The following is a 20,388-nucleotide window of genomic DNA, read 5'->3' as shown; positions in this document are numbered from 1 at the left end:
TGTGGGTGTGTTTGTGTATTTGTGTGTGTTTGTGCGTGTATATGTGTGTGTGTGTGTATATGTATGTTGTGTATGTGTCTTTGTGCGTGTATATGTGCGTGTGTATATGTATGTTGTGTGTGTATTTGTGCGTGTATATGTATGTGTGTATATGTATGTTATGTGTGTATGTGTGTGTGTGTGTGTGTGTTTGTGCATGTATATGTGTGTGTGTATATGTATGTTGTGTGTGTGTGTTTGTGGGTGTGTATGTACGTGTGTATATGTATGTTATGTGTGTGTTTGTGGGTGTGTTTGTGTATGTGTGTGTATGTGTGTGTGTGTGTGTGTGTGTGTGTATGTGTGTGTATGTGTGTGTGTATATGTACGTGTGTGATGTTGATGTCAGACATGTTTGTGTATATGTACGACTGTACGTGTGTATTTGTGTGTGTGTTTGTGCGTGTATATGTACGTGTGTATGTGTATGTTATGTGTGTGTGATTGTGTGGTTGTGTGATGCATCTCTGCCACCAACACCAGAGCTAGGACACAGACTGTACGTGTGTATTTGTGTGCATGTTTGTGTGTGTGTTTGTGCGTGTATATTGTTGCGGATTCGTCACTTCAGTTGTTGTGGTTTTCATCCACTGTAAACATTTTTGATTCCATGTACTATTATTGTTGTCGTTTAAGGGAAATAGAGATTACTATTTTCAAAAGGTAAAAAAGTTAATGTTTGAAATGAAACCGGAACCGGACGACGACGAAGAGGAAGGGGAGAAGGAGAAGGCGGAGCGAGTGAGTCGGACAAGAAGCCGAGCTGCTTCGAGGTCTGGAGCGAACGATTGGCGAACGAGGGTCACGAGTGATCTTTGGGTTTCCCGGGAAAGGGATTCCTGCGACAGAGTTGTCATCGCTGTGACAGATAAACCTGCGTGACAGGTTTTGCGGTTGATTCCGGAGAGAATCATCAAAGTGCCGTTACGCCACGAGAACGGGCCGTTGGCCATTTTTACCTCGCGCAGGATTTGCGCTTCGCTCAAGGTTTTTCCTCTCGCTTCAACCATTTTCACCGCATTCAGACGTTAATCTGGTGTGTGTGTGCAACGTGGCTTTTGAGTGGGAAATCTGCGGTTCGCTGAGTGGAAGCCGTGGAACGTCCACACCCAAGGGTGTGATTTCCCAGTCGCCTTGAGGGCACATTTGCGCAGCTTTGGCAGCGTGACTGTGACTGTCATCCGAACGGGATTCTGGTCTCGATTAGACATCGTTCTGACGATTACTGGAGCGGATCGACTTTGGCTTGATGACGGAATAGAGACATTGGGAATGTTCTTCTTTTCGCTCACTTGGAGCACAGTGAGTTATATTGTATGAACCTGATGGTACCATCATAGGAAATATATATTGGTTGTACAATTGATTACTATTGTTGTTGTAGTGTTATTCTTGTGTAATCTTAATACAATACTTGTTTGTTGGTAACAATTGGTGTGGTTTCACCATTGATTTTTGACATACAGAATAACACATCTTTCTGCCGTGACTCCTCTCAGGGCTCGGAGGTACACCGTGACCGGGGTTTGGGGAGGAGCACGTAACAGAAATTGGGGGCTCGACTTTGCTGATTAAATTCCCTAACATCCTCATCTGGGATGGAATTCCCTAACACTCGTCCGGGAATAACTTCCCTAACACTCGTCCGGGATAGAATTCCCTAACATTCCCAAAATTCCCAAATTTGGAATTTTTCTAGCATTCCCAAATTTTTCAAAAAAAATCTGAATTTTTTTTGTGTGAAGGTTAACAGGTGTTAACTGATAGTCACCATGGTGTTTGATGCAGAAAAGTTTGCGGCATCCCCTAATGAGGCACAGTTCCAAGCGTTAAAAAGATCGGAACTCTTGATATTGGCCAAATATTTTAACTTGGAGGTCCGAGTTAATATTAAGAAAGCAGAGATGCAGACATTGGTGGTAGAATCTCTGGTGGGACAAGGAACATGGAAAGAGGTAGCCTTGGAATGGTTACCCGAGGAAAAAGAAAATGTGGAGCTCCGGAAAATGGAGATGCAACTGCAGAGCCAGGAAAGGTTAAAAGCAGAGAAAAGGAAAGAGCAGAAAAGGAAAGAGCAGAACAGGAACGAGAACTCAAGGAGAGAAGAGCAGAGGAAAGGAGAGCTGAAGAAGAAAGAAGAGCAGAGGAAAGAGCAGAGGAAAGGAGAGCTGAAAAGGAACTCGTGGAAAGAAGAGCAGAACAGGAACGAGAACTCGAGGAGAGAAGAGCAGAGGAAAGGAGAGCTGAAGAAGAAAGAAGAGCAGAGGAAAGAGCAGAGGAAAGGAGAGCCGAAAGGGAGTTAAAGGAACGTGACATGGAGTATCAGAAGGAACTTAAACTCAAGGAGCTGGAATTACTGGGAGAATGGAGAGAAGTAGTATCCATGCCGGCCAGTTCGACAACTAGTCAGAACACTTGGTATGTTGGTAGGCATGTGAGGCTGGTTCCACTCTTCAATGAAAAGGTGGTAGCCAAGTTTTTTTTACACTTTGAGAAAGTGGCTCAAATGCTAAAATGGCCTGTGGGGTCCTGGACTATGTTAGTGCAAAGTGTTCTGGTGGGTAAAGCTCAAGATATCTATTCGGCTTTACCGATTGACCAATGTGCAGATTATGAGAAAGTGAAGAAAGCCATTCTCAAAGCCTATGAATTGGTCCCTGAAGCTTACCGGCAAAAATTCCGGAATGCCAGGAAGAGGGAGAGTGAGACCCATGTGGAGTTTGCCAGAATGAAGGAAACCATGTTTGATCGGTGGTGTGACTCGAAGGGGATTGGGAAAGACTTCAACCTGTTGCGACAATTGATCTTGGTGGAGGAATTCAAACAGTGTGTCCACGCAGACATTAAAGTACATCTGGATGAAAAGAAAGTACCAGAGTTGTATGAGGCAGCAACCGTGGCAGATGACTATGCCTTGACACACAGGATGGGGTTCCACAAACCTAACTTCCCACCTAGAGTTAGCCAGGGAGTTATGGTAAATCAGGGGCGGAGAACAAATATTCATGGAGGCGGCCTAGAGATGACTATGGGGACAAATCTGATACCGCGAATTTTATGGATCAGAAGACTACAGTTCCAATACAGACTTATCTTCCGGGGGGCCCGAGGCAGACCACGAGTTTTTCCTCCGGGCCTACTTGCGCTTTTTGCAAGAAACCTGGGCATTTTATGTCCCAATGTTACGCCCTGAAAAGGAAAAATCAGGAGCGGAGTCAAACTAGTACAACTCCGAATGCATTGGCCAATGCGAGAAATCGTCCTTGGAGGACAGTGCCTTGTGAAGGTTCCCATGCCAAAGTTATGGCATCACAGAACGACCTTCTTCAAGAGGGTTACAAACCTTTTATTTCAGAGGGGTTTGTGTCACTGGATGGAGACTTCACGAACCAGAGACCTGTTAGGGTATTGAGGGACACAGGAGCACATCAATCTTTGATGCTTGAGGGCATTTTGCCATTGTCAGAGAAGACGGCAACTGATGTTAGTGTTCTTTTACATGGGGTTGGTGGCTGTGTTATAGCTCCACTTCATGTCATCCATTTGAAGTCTGATTTGGTGTCAGGACCGGTCACCGTAGGTTTACAAGCCACTCTTTCTGTAAAGGGAATCTCTTTTATTATCGGGAATGATTTGGCCGGTGGTCGAGTTTCTGGTAATCCAATGTTGGTTGAAAAGCCCAGTATGGAAAATAACACCGCACAGTTAGAGCAGGAGATTCCGGGTATCTTTCCATCCTGTGCAGTGACTTGTGCTATGGGTAGGAAGCACTCTGAAGAGAAGGATAAGGAAGGCGATGTGGATTTGGGTTCCTTCGAGGTATTGGAGGAAAATTCTGAAAGAGGTAATAGGAAAGGGAGTGACATCAAGGAACTCAAGGAAAAGGTAGCATCTGGAACCAAAGAGGAAATGGAGTGTCCGTCGGAGACATCTGGGAGCGAGGTTGAGCAAACGGTGCTGGTCTGAAAGAGACTTGTTGAAGAACAACATGGAGATTCGGAGATCTGGAGTTTAATTGGTAAAGCCGTTACAGAGGAAGAGGCTATGAAGATACCTGTTGGTTACTTCATGAAAGGGGAAATACTCATGAGAAAATGGAGACCACCGGAGGTGCCAGCAAACGATGAGTGGAAAGTTTATTACCAAATTGTGGTGCCACCGCCGTACCGGAAGGAGATATTGAGTTTGGCGCATGAGACACCTTTGGCCGGGCACCTTGGAGTGAACAAGACATGTGACAGAATATTGGTAAATTTTTTCTGGCCAGGATTGCGACGTGATGTAGCGGCTTTCTGCAAATCTTGCCATTCTTGCCAGCTGGTGGGAAAACCTAATCAGAAAGTCCCATCCGCACCTTTAAAACCCATTCCAGCTTTTGAAGAGCCATTCAGCCGAGTCATTCTTGACTGTGTAGGCCCTTTACCTAAAACTCAGGCTGGACATTAGTATTTGCTGACCATCATGTGCGCTTCCACAAGGTTTCCAGAGGCAGTGCCTCTAAGAAAAATTACTGCGGCAGTTATTGCGAAGGCCTTGATTAAATTTTTCACTTTGGTTGGCCTACCTAAGGTCATCCAGTCTGATCAGGGTTCCAATTTCATGTCAACACTTTTTCAGCAAGTGGTACACCTGTTGGGAGTGGAGCAAGTAAGATCAAGTACTTACCATCCCGAGAGCCAAGGGGCCTTGGAAAGGTTTCACCAGACATTGAAGAATATGATCAGAACGTATTGTTTTGAATGTGACAAGGATTGGGATGAAGGAATACCCTTGTTGTTGTTTGCTACGAGGGAATCTGTTCAGGAGTCATTGGGGTTCAATCCTTTTGAACTTGTGTTTGGACACGCAGTGCGAGGACCATTGACATTGGTGAAAGAACAGTGGCTACAGGAGGAGTCACAGTCAACCATGGTGGAGTATATGTCAACGGTTGGGCACAGATTGGCAAAGGCTTGTGAAGTTGCGAGAAGAAACTTGAAAGTGACACAGGATAAAATGAAAGTGAGACATGACAAGAAATCTCAGATAAGAAATTTCAGTCCTGAGGACCGAGTGTTAGTGTTGCTTCCTGTTCCAGGTCAACCACTACAGGCTCGATATTTTGGTCCCTATGCAATCAAAAGGAGGGTTCATGAAACAGATTACGTGGTGACAACTCCAGACCGACGGAAAAAGCGGCAGCTGTGTCATGTCAACCGACTGAAGAAATATTATGAGAGGAAGCCTGTGGGAAAAATGGTTCCTGTCTCACCTGTCGTGCCTGTAGTCGGGGTGCAAGAGAATCCAGAGGTTGAGGCCGGTGTGAAGTTTGATAGCTTTGATGACCAGGCTTGTCCCAGATTGACGAACACAGAAGTGTTGAGTCATTTAGATGAGAAATTAGGTCATTTGACGAGGGAACAACAAGGACAACTGTCCAGCCTAATTTTTGAGTTTGCACATTTGTTCACAGATGTACCTGGTCGTACTGACTTGGTATATCATGATTTTGAGGTGGGGGAAGCCACTCCTGTGAAACAACACCCCTATCGGATGAACCCTGTGAAGATGGAGTATCTTCGGAAGGACGTTCAGTATATGTTGGAGAATGACATCATCGAACCAAGCAGCAGTGAATGGAGCTCACCATGTGTGTTGGTTCCAAAACCCGATGGCAGTTTTCGCTGTTGTACGGATTTAAAACGGGTTAATGCAGTGACCAAGACCGACTCATATCCCATCCGGAGGATTGATGACTGTATTGATAGAATACGCCCAGCTAAATTTGTAACTAAGTTTGACTTGCTGAAAGGGTATTAGAAGATTCCTCTTACTGATAGAGCCAAGGAAATCTCGGCTTTAGTCACACCAAATGGGTTGTATCAGTACAAGCTTCTTCCCTTTGGATTGAAAACGGGCCTGCTACATTTCAACGGCTGATTAATAAGCTCATTGCAGACCTTGAGGGGGTGGAGGCTTATCTGGATGATGTCATCATCCACACTATGACCATGGAAGATCATATCTATCTATAATTCCAGTAATCTCTGTGTGTATGTTTGTATGTTTGTATGTTTGTCTGTGACCGCTGTTTCTCGACAACCACGGGTCCGATATACTTTAAACTTGCCAGGTATATTGCTGGGGACCCGAGGATGTGCCTTTTCAAGGTTTCATATTAATCGGAGAAGTAGTTACCGAGCTATGGCGATTTCTTTACCAAACTCCGCAAGCCGTTCGCTTTGGACCAAACCATTTCATGTAAATAGAGGGGGGGGGGGGGGGGATTGTCACCGTACTCGCAAGCCGTTCGCTTTGGACCAAACCATTTCATGTAAATAGAGGGGGGGGATTGTCACCGTACTCGCAAGCCGTTCGCTTTGGCTTTGTGAATGGACCAAACCATTTCATGTAAATAGAGGGGGGGGGATATAATTTTAGATATATATATAGTACGGGCATGCCCTAGTTAAACAAATTCAGGCATTTTTCAAGAAACTGACCGAGGCAGGGTTGACCATCAACTTATCTAAGAGTGAGTTTGTAAAGGCACAGATGGTGTTCCTAGGCCATGTAATGTAGTAGGTCAGGGTCAGGTGCAACCGGTGACAGCCAAGATAGAAGCCATTGATCGCTTCCAAGTTCCAAAAGGGAAGAAGGAGCTTCTGAGATTCTTGGGTATGGCTGGTTGGTACTGGCGGTTCTGCAGGAATTTTTCTGATGTGGTAGCCCCTTTAACGAATTTGCTGAGGAAAGAGACCAAGTTTGTTTGGGATGACAAATGTCAGGCTGCCTTTGCCCACGTCAAAGCAATATTAATGAGCTCTCCAGTCCTAGCCTGGTGTTGGCTTAGCGGCTAGGGTGCCAGGTTAGGATCCTAGGATCCTGGGTTCGAATCCCGGTCGATCGCTGAATTAACGCCAGGGGGGTTGACTCAGCCTGTCATCCTTCCGAGGTCGGCTAATTGAGTTCACTGGTAATTCCCTGTTTGTCGTAAAAGGCGACAAACAGGGTTGGCGGCAGGAAGGGCATCCGGCCGTAAAACATTGCTTCAAAAAGGGGACCAACAAAAACAACAACAACCACGGTGCCCGAAAAAGGCCAACCCCCGCTTTGCGGGGAAAAATGGCCTCTAAAGGTGTTTTTTTTTTTTTTTTTGGTTCTCCAGTCCTAGCAGCCCCGGATTTTCAAGCACCTTTCAAGTTGGCCATTGATGCAAGTGATGTGGGGGCTAGGGCAGTTCTATTACAGGAAGATGAGGATGGAGTGGATCACCCGGTGTGCTACTACTCCAGAAAGTTTAACAAACATCAGGCAAATTATGCCACTGTGGAAAAAGAGACCCTTGCTCTCCTGCTAGCACTTCAGCATTATGAGGTGTATCTGGGAATTACTACCTTTCCTGTAAAAGTCTTCACCGATCACAACCCCTTAACCTTCATTCAAAAAAATGAAAAATAAAAATCAGAGGTTGATGAGATGGAGTTTGGCTTTGCAGGAGTTCAACCTGGAAATTGAGCATGTAAAGGGCAGGGACAATGTCGTTGCTGATGCTTTGTCCAGAGTGAACTGACTTTGAATCTGCAGGTTGTTTGGAAGTTTTGTTGCTTTATTTTGGGGAATATTAATTATTGTTGCTCACGTGAATTGATAATTTGGGTGTGAGTTTTACTTTTGTTTGTTAAAAGAGTTTTTGCCTGCAAAGAAAATTTTCACTATGTTCCAACTTTCTTTCTTGAGGGGGGGAAGTGTTACGGATTCGTCACTTCCGTTGTTGTGGTTTTCATCCACTGTAAACATTTTTGATTCCATGTCCTATTATTGTTGTCGTTTAAGGGAAATAGAGATTACTATTTTCAAAAGGTAAAAAAGTTAATGTTTAAAATGAAACCGGAACCGGACGATGACGAAGAGGAAGGGGAGAAGGAGAAGGCGGAGCGAGTGAGTCAGAAAAGAAGCCGAGCTGCTTCGAGGTCTGGAGCGAACGATTGGCGAACGAGGGTCACGAGTGAACTTTGGGTTTCCTGGGAAAGGGATTCCTGCGACAGAGTCGTCATCGCTGTGACAGATAAACCTGCATGACAGGTTTTGCGGTCGATTCCGGAGAGAATCATCAGAGTGCCGTTACGCCACGAGAATGGGCCGTTGGCCATTTTTACCTCGCGCAGGATTTGCGCTTCGCTCAAGGTTTTTCCTCTCGCTTCAACCATTTTCACCGCATTCAGACGTTAATCTGGTGTGTGTGTGCAACGTGGTTTTTGAGTGGGAAATCTGCGGTTCGCCGAGTGGGAGCCGTGGAACGTCCACACCCGAGGGTGTGATTTCACAGTCGCCCTGAGGGCACTTTTGCGCAGCTTTGGCAGCGTGACTGTGACTGTCATCCAAACTGGATTCTGGTCTCGATTCGACATCGTTCTGACGATTACTGGAGCGGATCGACTTTGGCTTGATGCCGAAATAGAGACATTGGGAATGTTCTTCTTTTCGCTCACTTGGAGCACAGTGAGTTATATTGTACGAACCTGATGGTACCATCATAGGAAATATATATTGGTTGTACAATTGATTACTATTGTTGTTGTACTGTTATTCTTGTGTGATCTTAATACAATACTTGTTTGTTGGTAACAATTGGTGTGGTTTCACCATTGATCTTTGACATACAGAATAACACATCTTTCTGCCGTGACTCCTCTCGGGGCTCGTAGGTACACCGTGACCGGGGTTTGGGGAGGAGCACGTAACAATATGTACATGTGTATGTGTATGTTATGTGTGTGTGATTGTGTGGTTGTGTGTGTGTTTGTCGGTGTGTATATGTATGTTATGTGTGTGTGTTTGTGGGTGTGTTTGTGTATGTGTGTGTGTGTGTTTGTGCGTGTATATGTACGTGTGCATATGTATGTTATGTGTCTATGTGTGTGTGTTTGTGCGTGCATATGTACATGTGTATATGTATGTTGTGTGTGTGTATTTGTGTGTGTGTGTTTGTGCGTGTATATGTACGTGTGTATATGTATGTTATGTGTCTATGTGTGTGTGTTTGTGTGTGTATATGTGCGTGTGTATATGTATGTTGTGTGTGTGTGTGTGTGTGTGTGTGTGTGTGTGTTTGTGCGTGTATATGTGCGTGTGTACAGTCACGTGAAAAAGTAAGTACACCCCATGTAAAGTTTTGACTTTTTCAACATATTTCAACATACAGCTATTTGATCTTCATTTCAACAATATTGACAGATAAAGGTGATATAATATAACAAATATCATGAAACATTTACATTTTGTAGTCCATTGCATAATTTAAATAAACATAAATGCAAATTTCGCATGTGGAAATAGTAAGTACACCCTTGGCTCTCATAGGTGGTATTGCCCCCTTTGGCAGAAACAACGACAAGTAGGCGTTTCTTATGATTGTCTACCAGTCTCTGACATCGACTGGGAGAAAGTTTTGCCTACTCCTCCATGCAGAATTCTTTCAGCTGTGCGATGTTTGAGGGGTTTCTTCCATGCACAGCTCGTTTCAAATCCCCCCACAACATCTCGATGGGATTTAGATCCGGGCTTTAACTTGGCCATTCCAAAACCCTCCATTTCTTTCTTTTCAGCCATTCCTTTGTGGATTTACTGGTATGTTTAGGGTCGTTGTCATGTTGCAAGGTCCACCTTCGGTTGAGCTTCAACTTTCCGACAGATGGCCTCACATTATCCTCAAGCACCCTCTGGTACAATGAAGAATTCATAGTGGATTCTATGATGGTGAGCTGCCCAGGCCCTGATGCAGCAAAGCTGCCCCAAACCATAATATTTCCACCACCATGCTTTACAGTTGGTATCAGGTTCTTGTGGTCAAATGCTGTCTTTGGTTGTCGCCAAATATGTCTTCCAGTACTGTGGCCAAATAGCTCTACCTTTTACTCATCTGTCCAGAGCACATTGTTCCAGAAGTGCTGGTCTTTGCCGAGGTGTTCATTGGCAAACTTTAGTCTTGCCCTGATGTTCTTTCTGGACAGCAAAGGTTTCCTCCTGGCACACCTCCCATGTAGATCAAATTTGTGCAGCCTCTTTCTAATGGTAGACTCGTGCACTTTGACATCAACAGTGGTAAGAGCTACCTGTAGGTCCCGTGATGACATTCTGGGGTTCTTAGAGACTTCTTTCAGCATCTTGCGGTCTGCTCTCGGGCTGAACTTGCTGGGGCGGCCTGGCCTGAACAAGTTGGCAGTTGTTTGGAATCTTTTCCACTTGTAGATGATCTTCCGGACAGTCGAATGATTGATTTCAAATTGTTTGTAGATCTTTTTAAATCCCTTCCCAGACTCGTAGGCATCTATAACCTTCTTTCTGAAGGCCTCAGAGAGCTCTTTTGATCGAGGCATGGTGACGCCGCACACTTCAACAACAAAGAACAAACCAAACTAAATGTCTGAGGTTTAAATAAGATAGGTTCCTCCAAGATCCTCTCTGACGATGTTCTAATCATTTGCACCTCAGCTGGTGCACCTGATTCTAATTTTAGGTATTTGAAGTAGTGATAAATGTAGGGGTGTACTTACTTTTTCCACATGCAAAATTTGCATTTATGTTTATTTAAATTATACAATGGACGACAAAATGTAAATGTTTCATGATATTTGTTATACTAGGGCATGCCCGTACTATATATATATCTAAAATTATATCCCCCCCCTCTATTTACATGAAATGGTTTGGTCCAAAGCGAACGGCTTGCGAGTACGGTGACAATCCCCCCCCCTCTATTTACATGAAATGGTTTGGTCCAAAGCGAACGGCTTGCGAGTACGGTGACAATCCCCCCCCTCTATTTACATGAAATGGTTTGGTCCAAAGCGAACGGCTTGCGGAGTTTGGTAAAGAAATCGCCATAACGTGCACAAACGCGCAGGAAAGCGAAAGAATCGCAAATTAGTTTTAATTAGTTTTAAAACATAGTTTAACGCCAACATAGCGGCAACATAGTTTGCCAACGTGAAATAAATGAATACGCTCTCAAATGTGCCGTCCGAGGCAGAGTCTGTTCGGCACGTTCGGCACACGTGATAGCTCGCTGCTCTCTGATTGGTTGAATCGTTTTTTGGACATAGCTCGGTAACTACTTGTCCGATTAATATGAAACCTTGAAAAGGCACATCCTCGGGTCCCCAGCAATATACCTGGCAAGTTTCAAGTATATCGAACCCGTGGTTGTCGAGAAACAGCGGTCACAGACATACATACATACATACATACATACATACATACACACAGAGATTACTGGAATTATAGATAGATTATATCACCTTTATCTATCAATATTGTTGAAATGAAGATCAAATAGCTGTATGTTGAAATATGTTTAAAAAGTCAAAACTTTACATGGGGTGTACTTACTTTTTCACGTGACTGTATATGTATGTTGTGTGTGTGTGTGTGTTTGTGGGTGTGTATGTACGTGTGGATATGTATGTTATGTGTGTGTGTTTGTGGGTGTGTTTGTGTATGTGTGTGTGTTTGTGCGTGTATATGTGCGTGTATATGTGCGTGTGTATATGTATGTTGTGTGTGTGTGTTTGTGCGTGTATATGTAGGTGTGTATATGTATGTTATGTGTCTCTGTGTGTGTGTTTGTGCGTGTATATGTACATGTATATATGTATGTTGTGTGTGTGTGTGTTTGTGGGTGTGTATGTGTAGTGTGTGTATGTGTAGTGTGTGTGTGTTTGTGTGTTGTGTGTGTGTGTGCGCGCCTGGTTGGCTGTTGGTTGACCAGACTCGCACCCATGATCGACACAGAGTTCCAATTTGATGTCGTGGAGCCTGGAGGTTGCCCTTGATTGTTTGCGATTCGCTCTTTTTCTTCTCCTTCCTCGTAATGCATGTGTCCTTCATGCGTTGACCCCTTAAAATAAATTATTTCACTTTCAGTTGCATTCACTCTTCATGTAAATCAATGAATCACTGTAGAAATTTTGAAAGACCTAATTACACGTCCCACGTGACCTGGGCTCTCATGCTCTATTATCTCAGATAAATTTCTCACCTGTTTTCTACTTTTTTTATATACAAGTTCTAGGCTCGTGGAAGAGTTCGGACACAGAACAGGTGAGGACACAACATACAAAGGGAACAGCAGGGGAAAGGGGAAACGCCAATAGCAGGGCGGAGGGAGAAGGTAGATGAAGACGAACAACCTGGGGATGCAGGTAACGATGAGGGGTAGGAGAGAACTCAAGGGGTGGACAAGATGGATACATGAACAAGGTAAAGATGAGGGTGGGGGCGTGTTTTAACGGACGTAGAAAATATCATGGTTTTGGATCTGGTAGGATCAATATGCCTCATGACTCCAAAAAAATTGCAAGAAAACGTTTTATGGTATTTTCTTTTCTATTAGGTCTGCAGAACAACATATTAAAAGTTGCCAAAAAATGGACTACCAGAAAGGGTCGAGATATGAGGTTAGAAAAGGATGGCAGCCAAAGTTAGAACATGTCTGATATCCACTCACGAGCAGGAGTACCCGGCGTTTCCGGGTGAGGGGGGGGGGGGGGGGGGAAGGAGGGTGGAGAGGGAGGGTTGAGGAAGGGAGTGGTGTGAGTGGAAGGGGGTGGTGTGAGTGGAAGGGGGTGGTGTGAGTGGAAGGGGATGGTGTGAGTGGAAGGGGGTGGTGTGAGTGCAAGGGAGTGGGGTGAGTGGAAGGGGGTGGTGTGAGTGGAAGGGGGTGGGGTGAGTGGAAGGGAGTGGTGTGAGTGGAAGGGGGTGGTGTGAGTGGAAGGGGGTGGTGTGAGTGGAAGGGGATGGTGTGAGTGGAAGGGGGTGGTGTGAGTGCAAGGGAGTGGGGTGAGTGGAAGGGGGTGGTGTGAGTGGAAGGGGGTGGGGTGAGTGGAAGGGGGTGGGGTGAGTTAAAGGGGGTGGGGTGAGTGGAAAGGGGTGGGGTGAGTGGAAGGGGGTGGGTGAGTGGCAGTGGGTGGGGTGAGTGGAAGGGGGTGGGGTGAGTGGAAGGGGGTGGGGGGGGGGGGGGTGAGTGGAGTGGGGTGGGGAAGGGAGTGGGAGGGAAAAGATATACTGCATATACATATTTTTTGGGGGATGGGTGGCTTTGACAGGCTCCTCCGTTTTGGGGGAGGGAAGAAGGGAAGGAGGAAAAATTTACCCGTGCAAAGAGTGCTTTAACGTCAGTGTTGCCCAGGTAAAAAAGGAAATTGTAATACCCTCTGCCACCATCACCAGGTGGCGCTACACCATACACATTTACATAGATAATTTACGCTCCTCTCCCGATCCCCCACACCCCCGAATGAGGCCGCGGCCACATAGCCTATGTTACCCCCCAGACAAAGTTGTATTTGTACCCCGAGTAAAGTATATAAGTGTTTATAGCTGGAGTACCCGGCATTGCTCAAGTGAAAAAGAAACATTAACATATTTGAAATGAGGGAAAACATAATGGAAAAGCAATTACATCCAAATCAGAATCCATCACAAATGTCAAATCATCATTTCACCTTTTAAAAAATATCTGCTGCTGAATGTACAGTTGATCACGTTTCTGAGTTAAGTGTGACGATGTTCAAGAAGAAGAAGCCTTCCCACCAACTTTGACCACTTCCATTATTGTTTGATTATTTGTGTTCAAATATCTGGTAATAATTGTTTTGTATTTATTTATGTGAATGTGTACTCGTTTATAACTGTCATTAATCGAAAAGGCTTCGGCACTATAAGTGATTTTTTTTTTAAATCCCAAAAAACGAATTTCCCAAACCAATTTTTTGGGGCCTAAAACACTCCCAAGCACTCACTGATGAACCTCTGAATGTTTGACGAATATCCGTTTGGCCATCTTGATGATCATCATCATGATGATGATGATGATGATGATGATGATCCTCCACTCCGTCTGGACCTCTGGAACGTTTTCTGAACTGAGCTCTTTTCTGATGTCTGAACTGTAATCTCCAAGCTCTAATCTGTTCTCCTGCTCTGTCTGATCACTCCTTTTATTTGGCTGGAGAGGGGAGGAGTTTGTCAGGGGTCATGCCCCACCAGTCCTAGGCATGTTTGTCGGGAGCAAAGGTCACGCGTCGCCCTCTTTGTCGTGTCGCGGGGTGTGCATTGGCCCAGACGAGCCTCCTGATGTTATCCTCGCCGTGAGTTTGTTGACCTCGAACAGCTTTCAGTGTTCTTCGGACTCCATGGCCTGGAGCTCTCCACAAAACATGGGGCGGACTCACAGTGTATTCAGAAAGTATTCAGACCCCTTCACTTTTTTCACATTTTGTTATGTTTCAGCCTCATGCTGAAATCGTTAAAATTCATTTTTTCCCTCATCAATCTACACTCAATACCCCATAATGACAAAGGGAAAACAGGATTTTAGAAAGTTTTTCAAATTTATTAATAAGAAAAAACTGAAATATCACATTGACATAAGTATTCATACCCTTTGCTATGACACTTGAAATTTAGCTCAGGTGCCTCCCATTTCTCTTGATCGTCTTTGAGATGTTTATACACCTTGATTGGAGTCCACCTGTGGTAAATTCAATTGATTGGACATGATTTGGAAAGGCACACACCTGTCTATATAAGGTCTCATAGCTGACAATGCATATCAGAACAAAAATCAAGCCATGAGGTCGAAGGAACTGCCTGCAGAGCTCAGAGACAGGATTGTGTCGAGGCACAGATTTGGGGAAGCCTACAAAAAAATTTCTGCTGCATTGAAGGTTCCCAAGAGCACAGTAGCCTCCATAATTCTTAAATGGAAGAAGTTTGGAACAACCAGGACTCTTCCTAGCGCTGACCACCCGGCCAAACTGAGCAATCGGGGGAGAAGGGCCTTGGTAAGAGAGGTGACCAAGAACCCGATGGTCACTCTGGCTGAGCTCCAGAGATCCTGTGTGGAGATGGGAGAAACTTCCAGAAGGACAACCATCACGGCAACACTCAACCGATCTGGGCTTTATGGCAGAGTGGCCAGACGGTATGTGTCCAGACGTCCAGACATATGGATGGTTTTGAGGGAGTTCTTGGGGGTTACGGATATGGTGTGAGAAATGGAGAAGGTGAAAGGATTTTGGAGTTTGCTTATGGAGCTAATTTGTTGATTTGTAATACTCACTTCCAGAAAGAGGATAATAAGCTTGATACATACACGTCAGGTGGGTCGATGACAACCATTGACTACATGATGGTGCGTAGGCGAGATAGGGGGCACCTCCATGACACAAAGGTGATCCCGGGGGAGGAGGCTGTTTCACAGCACCACTTGGTTGTCTGCGACATAAGGGTGAAAGGTGCGAGGAGAGCTCCGCGGGTGAAGTATGAACCGATAATGAAGGTGTGGAGGTTGAAAGAGGTGACAGTCAGGGAGGCATTAAAAGAGAGGCTGCGTAGGGTAGAGGATGATGTGGTTGAGCTTGAAAGTGATTGGATGTCAATGAAAGAGAGTCTGTTGGGAGCTGTTGGTGAGGTATGTGGTTGGACAAAAGGAAAACCGAGGCACTCAGAAACATGGTGGTGGGATGATGAAGTTGGAAACAGGATTCATGAGAAGAGGAAGAAGTTCAAGGAGTGGCAGAAGGCAAAGGGTACAGGGGCAGAAAAAGCAGAGCATGAAAGTTATAAGGCAGCCAAGAAGGCTGCAAAGAAAGAGGTAGCAAAGGCGCAGGAGGCATGTACGAAAATGTTCGGAGAACGCTTGGATTCGGAAGAGGGTCAGAGAGCGGTATTCAGGATTGCGAAGCAGATAGCAAAAGAGGTGTGTTGTGATAGGGATAAGTTGCTTAAAGGATGAAGTGGGACAAATCGTTGTGGACCCAGATGGAATTAGAGGAAGATGGAACAGATATATGGAAATGTTGTTGAATGCAGAGAATGAATGGGATGGCAACATAGAGAGTAACCCAGTTTTAGGACCGGCAGAGAAGATAACTGAGAAGGAAGTTGAGGAAGCGATAAAAGCAATGAAGTGTAGAAAAGCGGGAGGGCCGACAGGAGTTGTGGGAGATATGTTGACGGCAGCAGGAAGTTGGAGTGTGAAGAGAATGACAGAGATCTGTAATCTGGTGGTGAAAGAAGGCCGCATTCCAGTGGCTTGGGAACTGAGTACCCTCGTCCCTCTGTACAAGGGGAAAGGTGACCCTCTGGACTGTGGCTCCTATCGAGCGATAAAGTTATTGGAGCATGGAATAAAGGTATTGGAAAGCGTGTTGGAGAGGAGGATAAGGAAGACAGTGAAGATTGACGAAATGCAGTTTGGATTTATGCCAGGAAGAGGAACGACAGACGCGCTCTTTATTGTGAGGCAGTTGCAGGAGAAGTACATGGAGAAGAGGAAGAAGTTGTTTCTTGGGTTTGTTGATCTGGAGAAAGCATTCGATAGGGTACCACGCGAAGTAGTGACATGGGCATTGAGGAAGTTAGGAGTGGAGGAATGGTTGATCAGAGTAGTGATGGCAATGTACAAAAGAGCGCGCAGAGCTGTAAGGACGAAGGACGGGAACAGTGGTGAGTTTGAGGTGAAGGTGGGAGTGCATCAGGGGTCGGTACTAAGTCCACTACTATTTGTAGCTGTGATGGATGTGCTGACTCAGAACGTAAAGGAGGGTTTACCGTGGGAGTTGTTGTATGCAGATGATCTGGTGTTTATTGCAGAAAGTATGGATGGACTGAAGGAAAAGATGAACAAGTGGAAGGAATGTATGGAGACAAAAGGTCTGAAGGTGAATATCGGAAAGACGAAGGTGATGGCAAGTGGTAAAGCATGTGGTGAGGTGGAAAGGACTGGGAAGTGGCCGTGTGCTGTGTGCAGGAAGGGTGTCGGAGTGAACTCCATTCAATGTACAATGGGCGCTGAGTGGGTTCATCAAAATGTAGTGGTCTGAGAGGGTCATTAACCAGTGTGGCAGCGACATTCAAATGTAAGGTGTGCACAGAGGGAGCTGCAGATGGAGGAAATGTTGAGTTGGATCTTGGAGACGGCGTGAAGCTGGAAGGTGTGAAAACATTTTGCTACCTCGGAGACGTGCTGAATGGAGAAGGTGGATCAGACTCGGCAACGGTTGCGAGAGTGAGATGTGCATGGAAGAAGTTTCGGGAACTGAGTGGCGTGCTGATGAGGAGGGGAGTGTCGTTGAAGCTGAAGGGAAAGGTGTGTGCTGCATGTATGAGAAGTGTTATGATTTATGGGAGCGAGACATGGGTAATGAACGTAGAGCAGCAACGAAGGCTGGAAAGGGTGGAAATGCGAATGGTTCGGTGGATGTGTGGAGTATTGTTGAGAGAGAGGAAGACAAATGATGAATTGCGAAAGATGATGGGAATAGAGCCTGTGATTGATGCTGTGAAGAGCAACAGGTTGAGATAATTTGGTCATGTGTTGAGGAAGGATGAAAGTGACTGGTTGAGAAGAGTGATGGAAATGAATGTCGAAGGAAGTAGAGGACGGGGAAGACCGAGAAAGACTTGGCTAAAGATGGTGGAAGAAGAAATGCGGGCAAGGGGGTTAACAAGGAGAGATGCAGAAAATAGGGCAAAATGGAGAAGATTGTCATGGGGACCGCAAGGCTAACCCCCGCTCCAGCAGGGAAAATGGCCTTAAAATGCCTGTTGTTGTTTGTTGTTTGTATGGAATGCCCCTTATTTTCTATTGTTTGGCATTTTCTACAAGCTATGGAATGTCCCTTCTTTTCTATTGTTTGGCATTTTCTCCAAGCTATGGATTGTCCCTTCTTTTCTATTGTTTGGCATTTTCTCCAAACTATGGATTGTCCCTTCTTTTCTATTGTTTGGCATTTTCTTCAAGCTATGGAATGTCCCTTCTTTTCTATTGTTTGGCATTTTCTCCAAGCTATGCAATGTCCCTTCTTTTCTATTGTTTGGCATTTCCGACAAGCCATGGAACGCGCCTTATTTTATATTGTTTGGCATTTTCTACAAGCTATGGAATGCCCCTTCTTTTCTATTGTTTGGCATTTTCTCCAAGCTATGGAATGTCCATTATTTTATATTGTTTGGCATTTTCTACAAGCTATGGAATGCCCCTCATTTTCTATTGTTTGGCATTTTCTACAAGCCATGGAACGCCCCTTATTTTATATTGTTTGTCATTTTCTCCAAGCTATGGAATGCCCCTTCTTTTCTATTGTTTGGCATTTTCTCCAAGCTATGGAATGTCCCTTCTTTTCTATTGTTTGGCATTTTCTCCAAGCTATGGAACGCCCCTTATTTTATATTGTTTGGCATTTTCTCCAAGCTATGGAATGCCCCTTCTTTTCTATTGTTTGGCATTTTCTCCAAGCTATGGAATGTCCCTTCTTTTCTATTGTTTGGCATTTTCTCCAAGCTATGGAACGCCCCTTATTTTATATTGTTTGGCATTTTCTACAAGCTATGGAATGCCCCTCATTTTATATTGTTGGCATTTTCTACAAGCCATGGAATGTCCTTTATTTTATATTGTTTGGCATTTTCTACAAGATATGGAATGCCTCTTCTTTTCTATTGTTTGGCATTTTCTCCAAGCTATGGAATGTCCTTTATTTTATATTGTTTGGCATTTTCTACAAGCCATGGAACGCCCCTTATTTTATATTGTTTGGCATTTTCTACAAGCTATGGAATGCCCCTTCTTTTCTATTGTTTGGCATTTTCTCCAAGCTATGGAATGGTTCTCATTTTCTATTGTTTGGCATTTTCTACAAGCTATGGAATGCCCCTTATTTTATATTGTTTGGAATTTTCTACAAGCTATGGAATGCCCCTTATTTTATATTGTTTGGCATTTTCTCCAAGCTATGGAATTGCCCCTTATTTTATATTGTTTGGAATTTTCTACAAGCTATGGAATGCCCCTTATTTTATATTGCTTGGCATTTTCTACAAGCGATGGAACGCCTCTCATTTTCTATAGTTTGGCATTTTCTACAAGCAAGAAAAAGGCCTCCGTAGTATTCGAAATCGCCTTTTCCGGGGTGAGGGCCACCGTTAGCTCGTGGACGACACGAGGAGAACGTTCCGCTGGGGCTTGGCGAGGCTTCAAAGCCCCTTGCGTGGCCCGGAGTTTGGTCAAGGACACGTACTTCGTGCCCGATGGAGGATGAGACGGTGGTGGCTGTCCGGTGACGCCCGCCAAGGACGTCTGAGCGCCCAGGGGCCCGCAGAGAGGGGCCCTCCCCTTCGAAGTCGGGTAAGGCGCCGGGTTTCGGGCTCGGCTCGCGGGCTCCGCAATGAGCCCATTCAAGGTCGCCGCGCCCGCGCGACCGCGACCGCGCGATTCAATGAACCGCGAGCCGCATGCCATTTTCCTGCACACTCTCGCATAATGTCCTTTTTGCGAGCACAAATGGCACATAGCGTCTCGTGCCGGACACACGGACCGGGCATGGCGTGGCCCCCCACAGAAAAAGCATGCGGCCCCGCGTAAGGCCTTGGGTCTGGTCGTAACGGCAGCCGTCAGGACTGGGTCTTCCTCCGGAGCATCCCGGAGTTCCGCGAGCGGGTCCGCGTCCTCGGCGGTAGCACTCTCCGGCCGGGCGTGTAGTGTAGTGCCCGCCAAGAGGCGCGTACGATCATAGGTGTTCGATTGCATCCGCGCTTCGGTGTATACTTTCCCTTGCTCGAGTGCCGTAGCGAAGGTCAGGTCGGTCTTCTCTAAGAGCTTGAGCCTTAGTTCCTGGGAAGAGACCCCTGCAATGAAGGCATCTAAAAGAAGATCATCCTGAGACTGCGCGGGAGTCCGTGGCTCCCGGGTGCTGTCCAGCAAGAGCTGCCGGAGCTCCTGGGCGTAGTGGTCCATCGCCTCGTTGGGTTGCTGACGTCGCGTTTGCAGCAAATATCGTGCATACACCGGGCTTTTTTCCTTTATGTACAGCCGTTTGAGCTCCGCGATCGATAGGTCATACGTCGCGCATTGAGCGATGGAGTTGTACACCCGGTAGTCGATTTTTGAATGAAGTGTTGCTAGCTTCGCGGCAGCCGTCGGCGCGGTCTCAGGCTCGTCAAAATGATTCTCCAACGTTCTGAGCCAGCGCTTCAGTTGCAAGCCACCATCTGGGGCTTGCGGGTCGGTGCAGAATACGGCAACCGCCAGCGTCTTGTTGCCAGCCATGTCGGTAGATATAAATGGAATTAAGTGTTGTGGAAAACCAATCAGGTCCACACAACTTTAGTCCAACGGGTGGTTTAATTCCATTTAGATCATAACATCATCCTGTAAAGCAGGAAATACAATAAGTATACGATGTGACATCACATGGGACCATTCATAACATTCAATGCAAACAAGCTGGATATTCTATGCTGGCGTACCGTTAGCGAGTCTACCAGATGTAACGTGTCACAGGAGAAGTCTCGGAGCACCGTCCG

At 45.6% G+C, this 20,388-nt stretch overlaps 1 protein-coding gene across 5 annotated transcripts in view; it reads right to left on the bottom strand.

The window, feature by feature from the left end:
* Positions 1–20,388, bottom strand: part of GGCT (gamma-glutamylcyclotransferase) — a 110,586-nt gene that overhangs the window by 67,830 nt on the left and 22,368 nt on the right. The window contains exon 2 of one of the 5 annotated variants that reach the window (XM_068102187.2): positions 18,538–20,233. The exons of the other annotated variants lie outside the window; for them this stretch is intronic. Within the exon in view, the coding sequence (XP_067958288.2) occupies positions 18,929–20,131 (1,203 nt within the window). The 5' untranslated portion in view covers positions 20,132–20,233 and the 3' untranslated portion in view covers positions 18,538–18,928. Of the gene's footprint in view, positions 1–18,537; positions 20,234–20,388 lie in introns of those variants that run through there. 5 annotated transcript variants of the gene reach the window in all.

The sequence above is a fragment of the Myxine glutinosa genome, chromosome 9 (genome assembly GCF_964187855.1).
Source record: "Myxine glutinosa chromosome 9, kmMyxGlut1.1, whole genome shotgun sequence".
In the NCBI taxonomy this organism is placed as follows: Eukaryota; Metazoa; Chordata; class Myxini; order Myxiniformes; family Myxinidae; genus Myxine; species Myxine glutinosa.
Note: the sequence above shows the minus strand (reverse complement) of the source record. Positions and strands in the feature narration are given on the sequence as shown.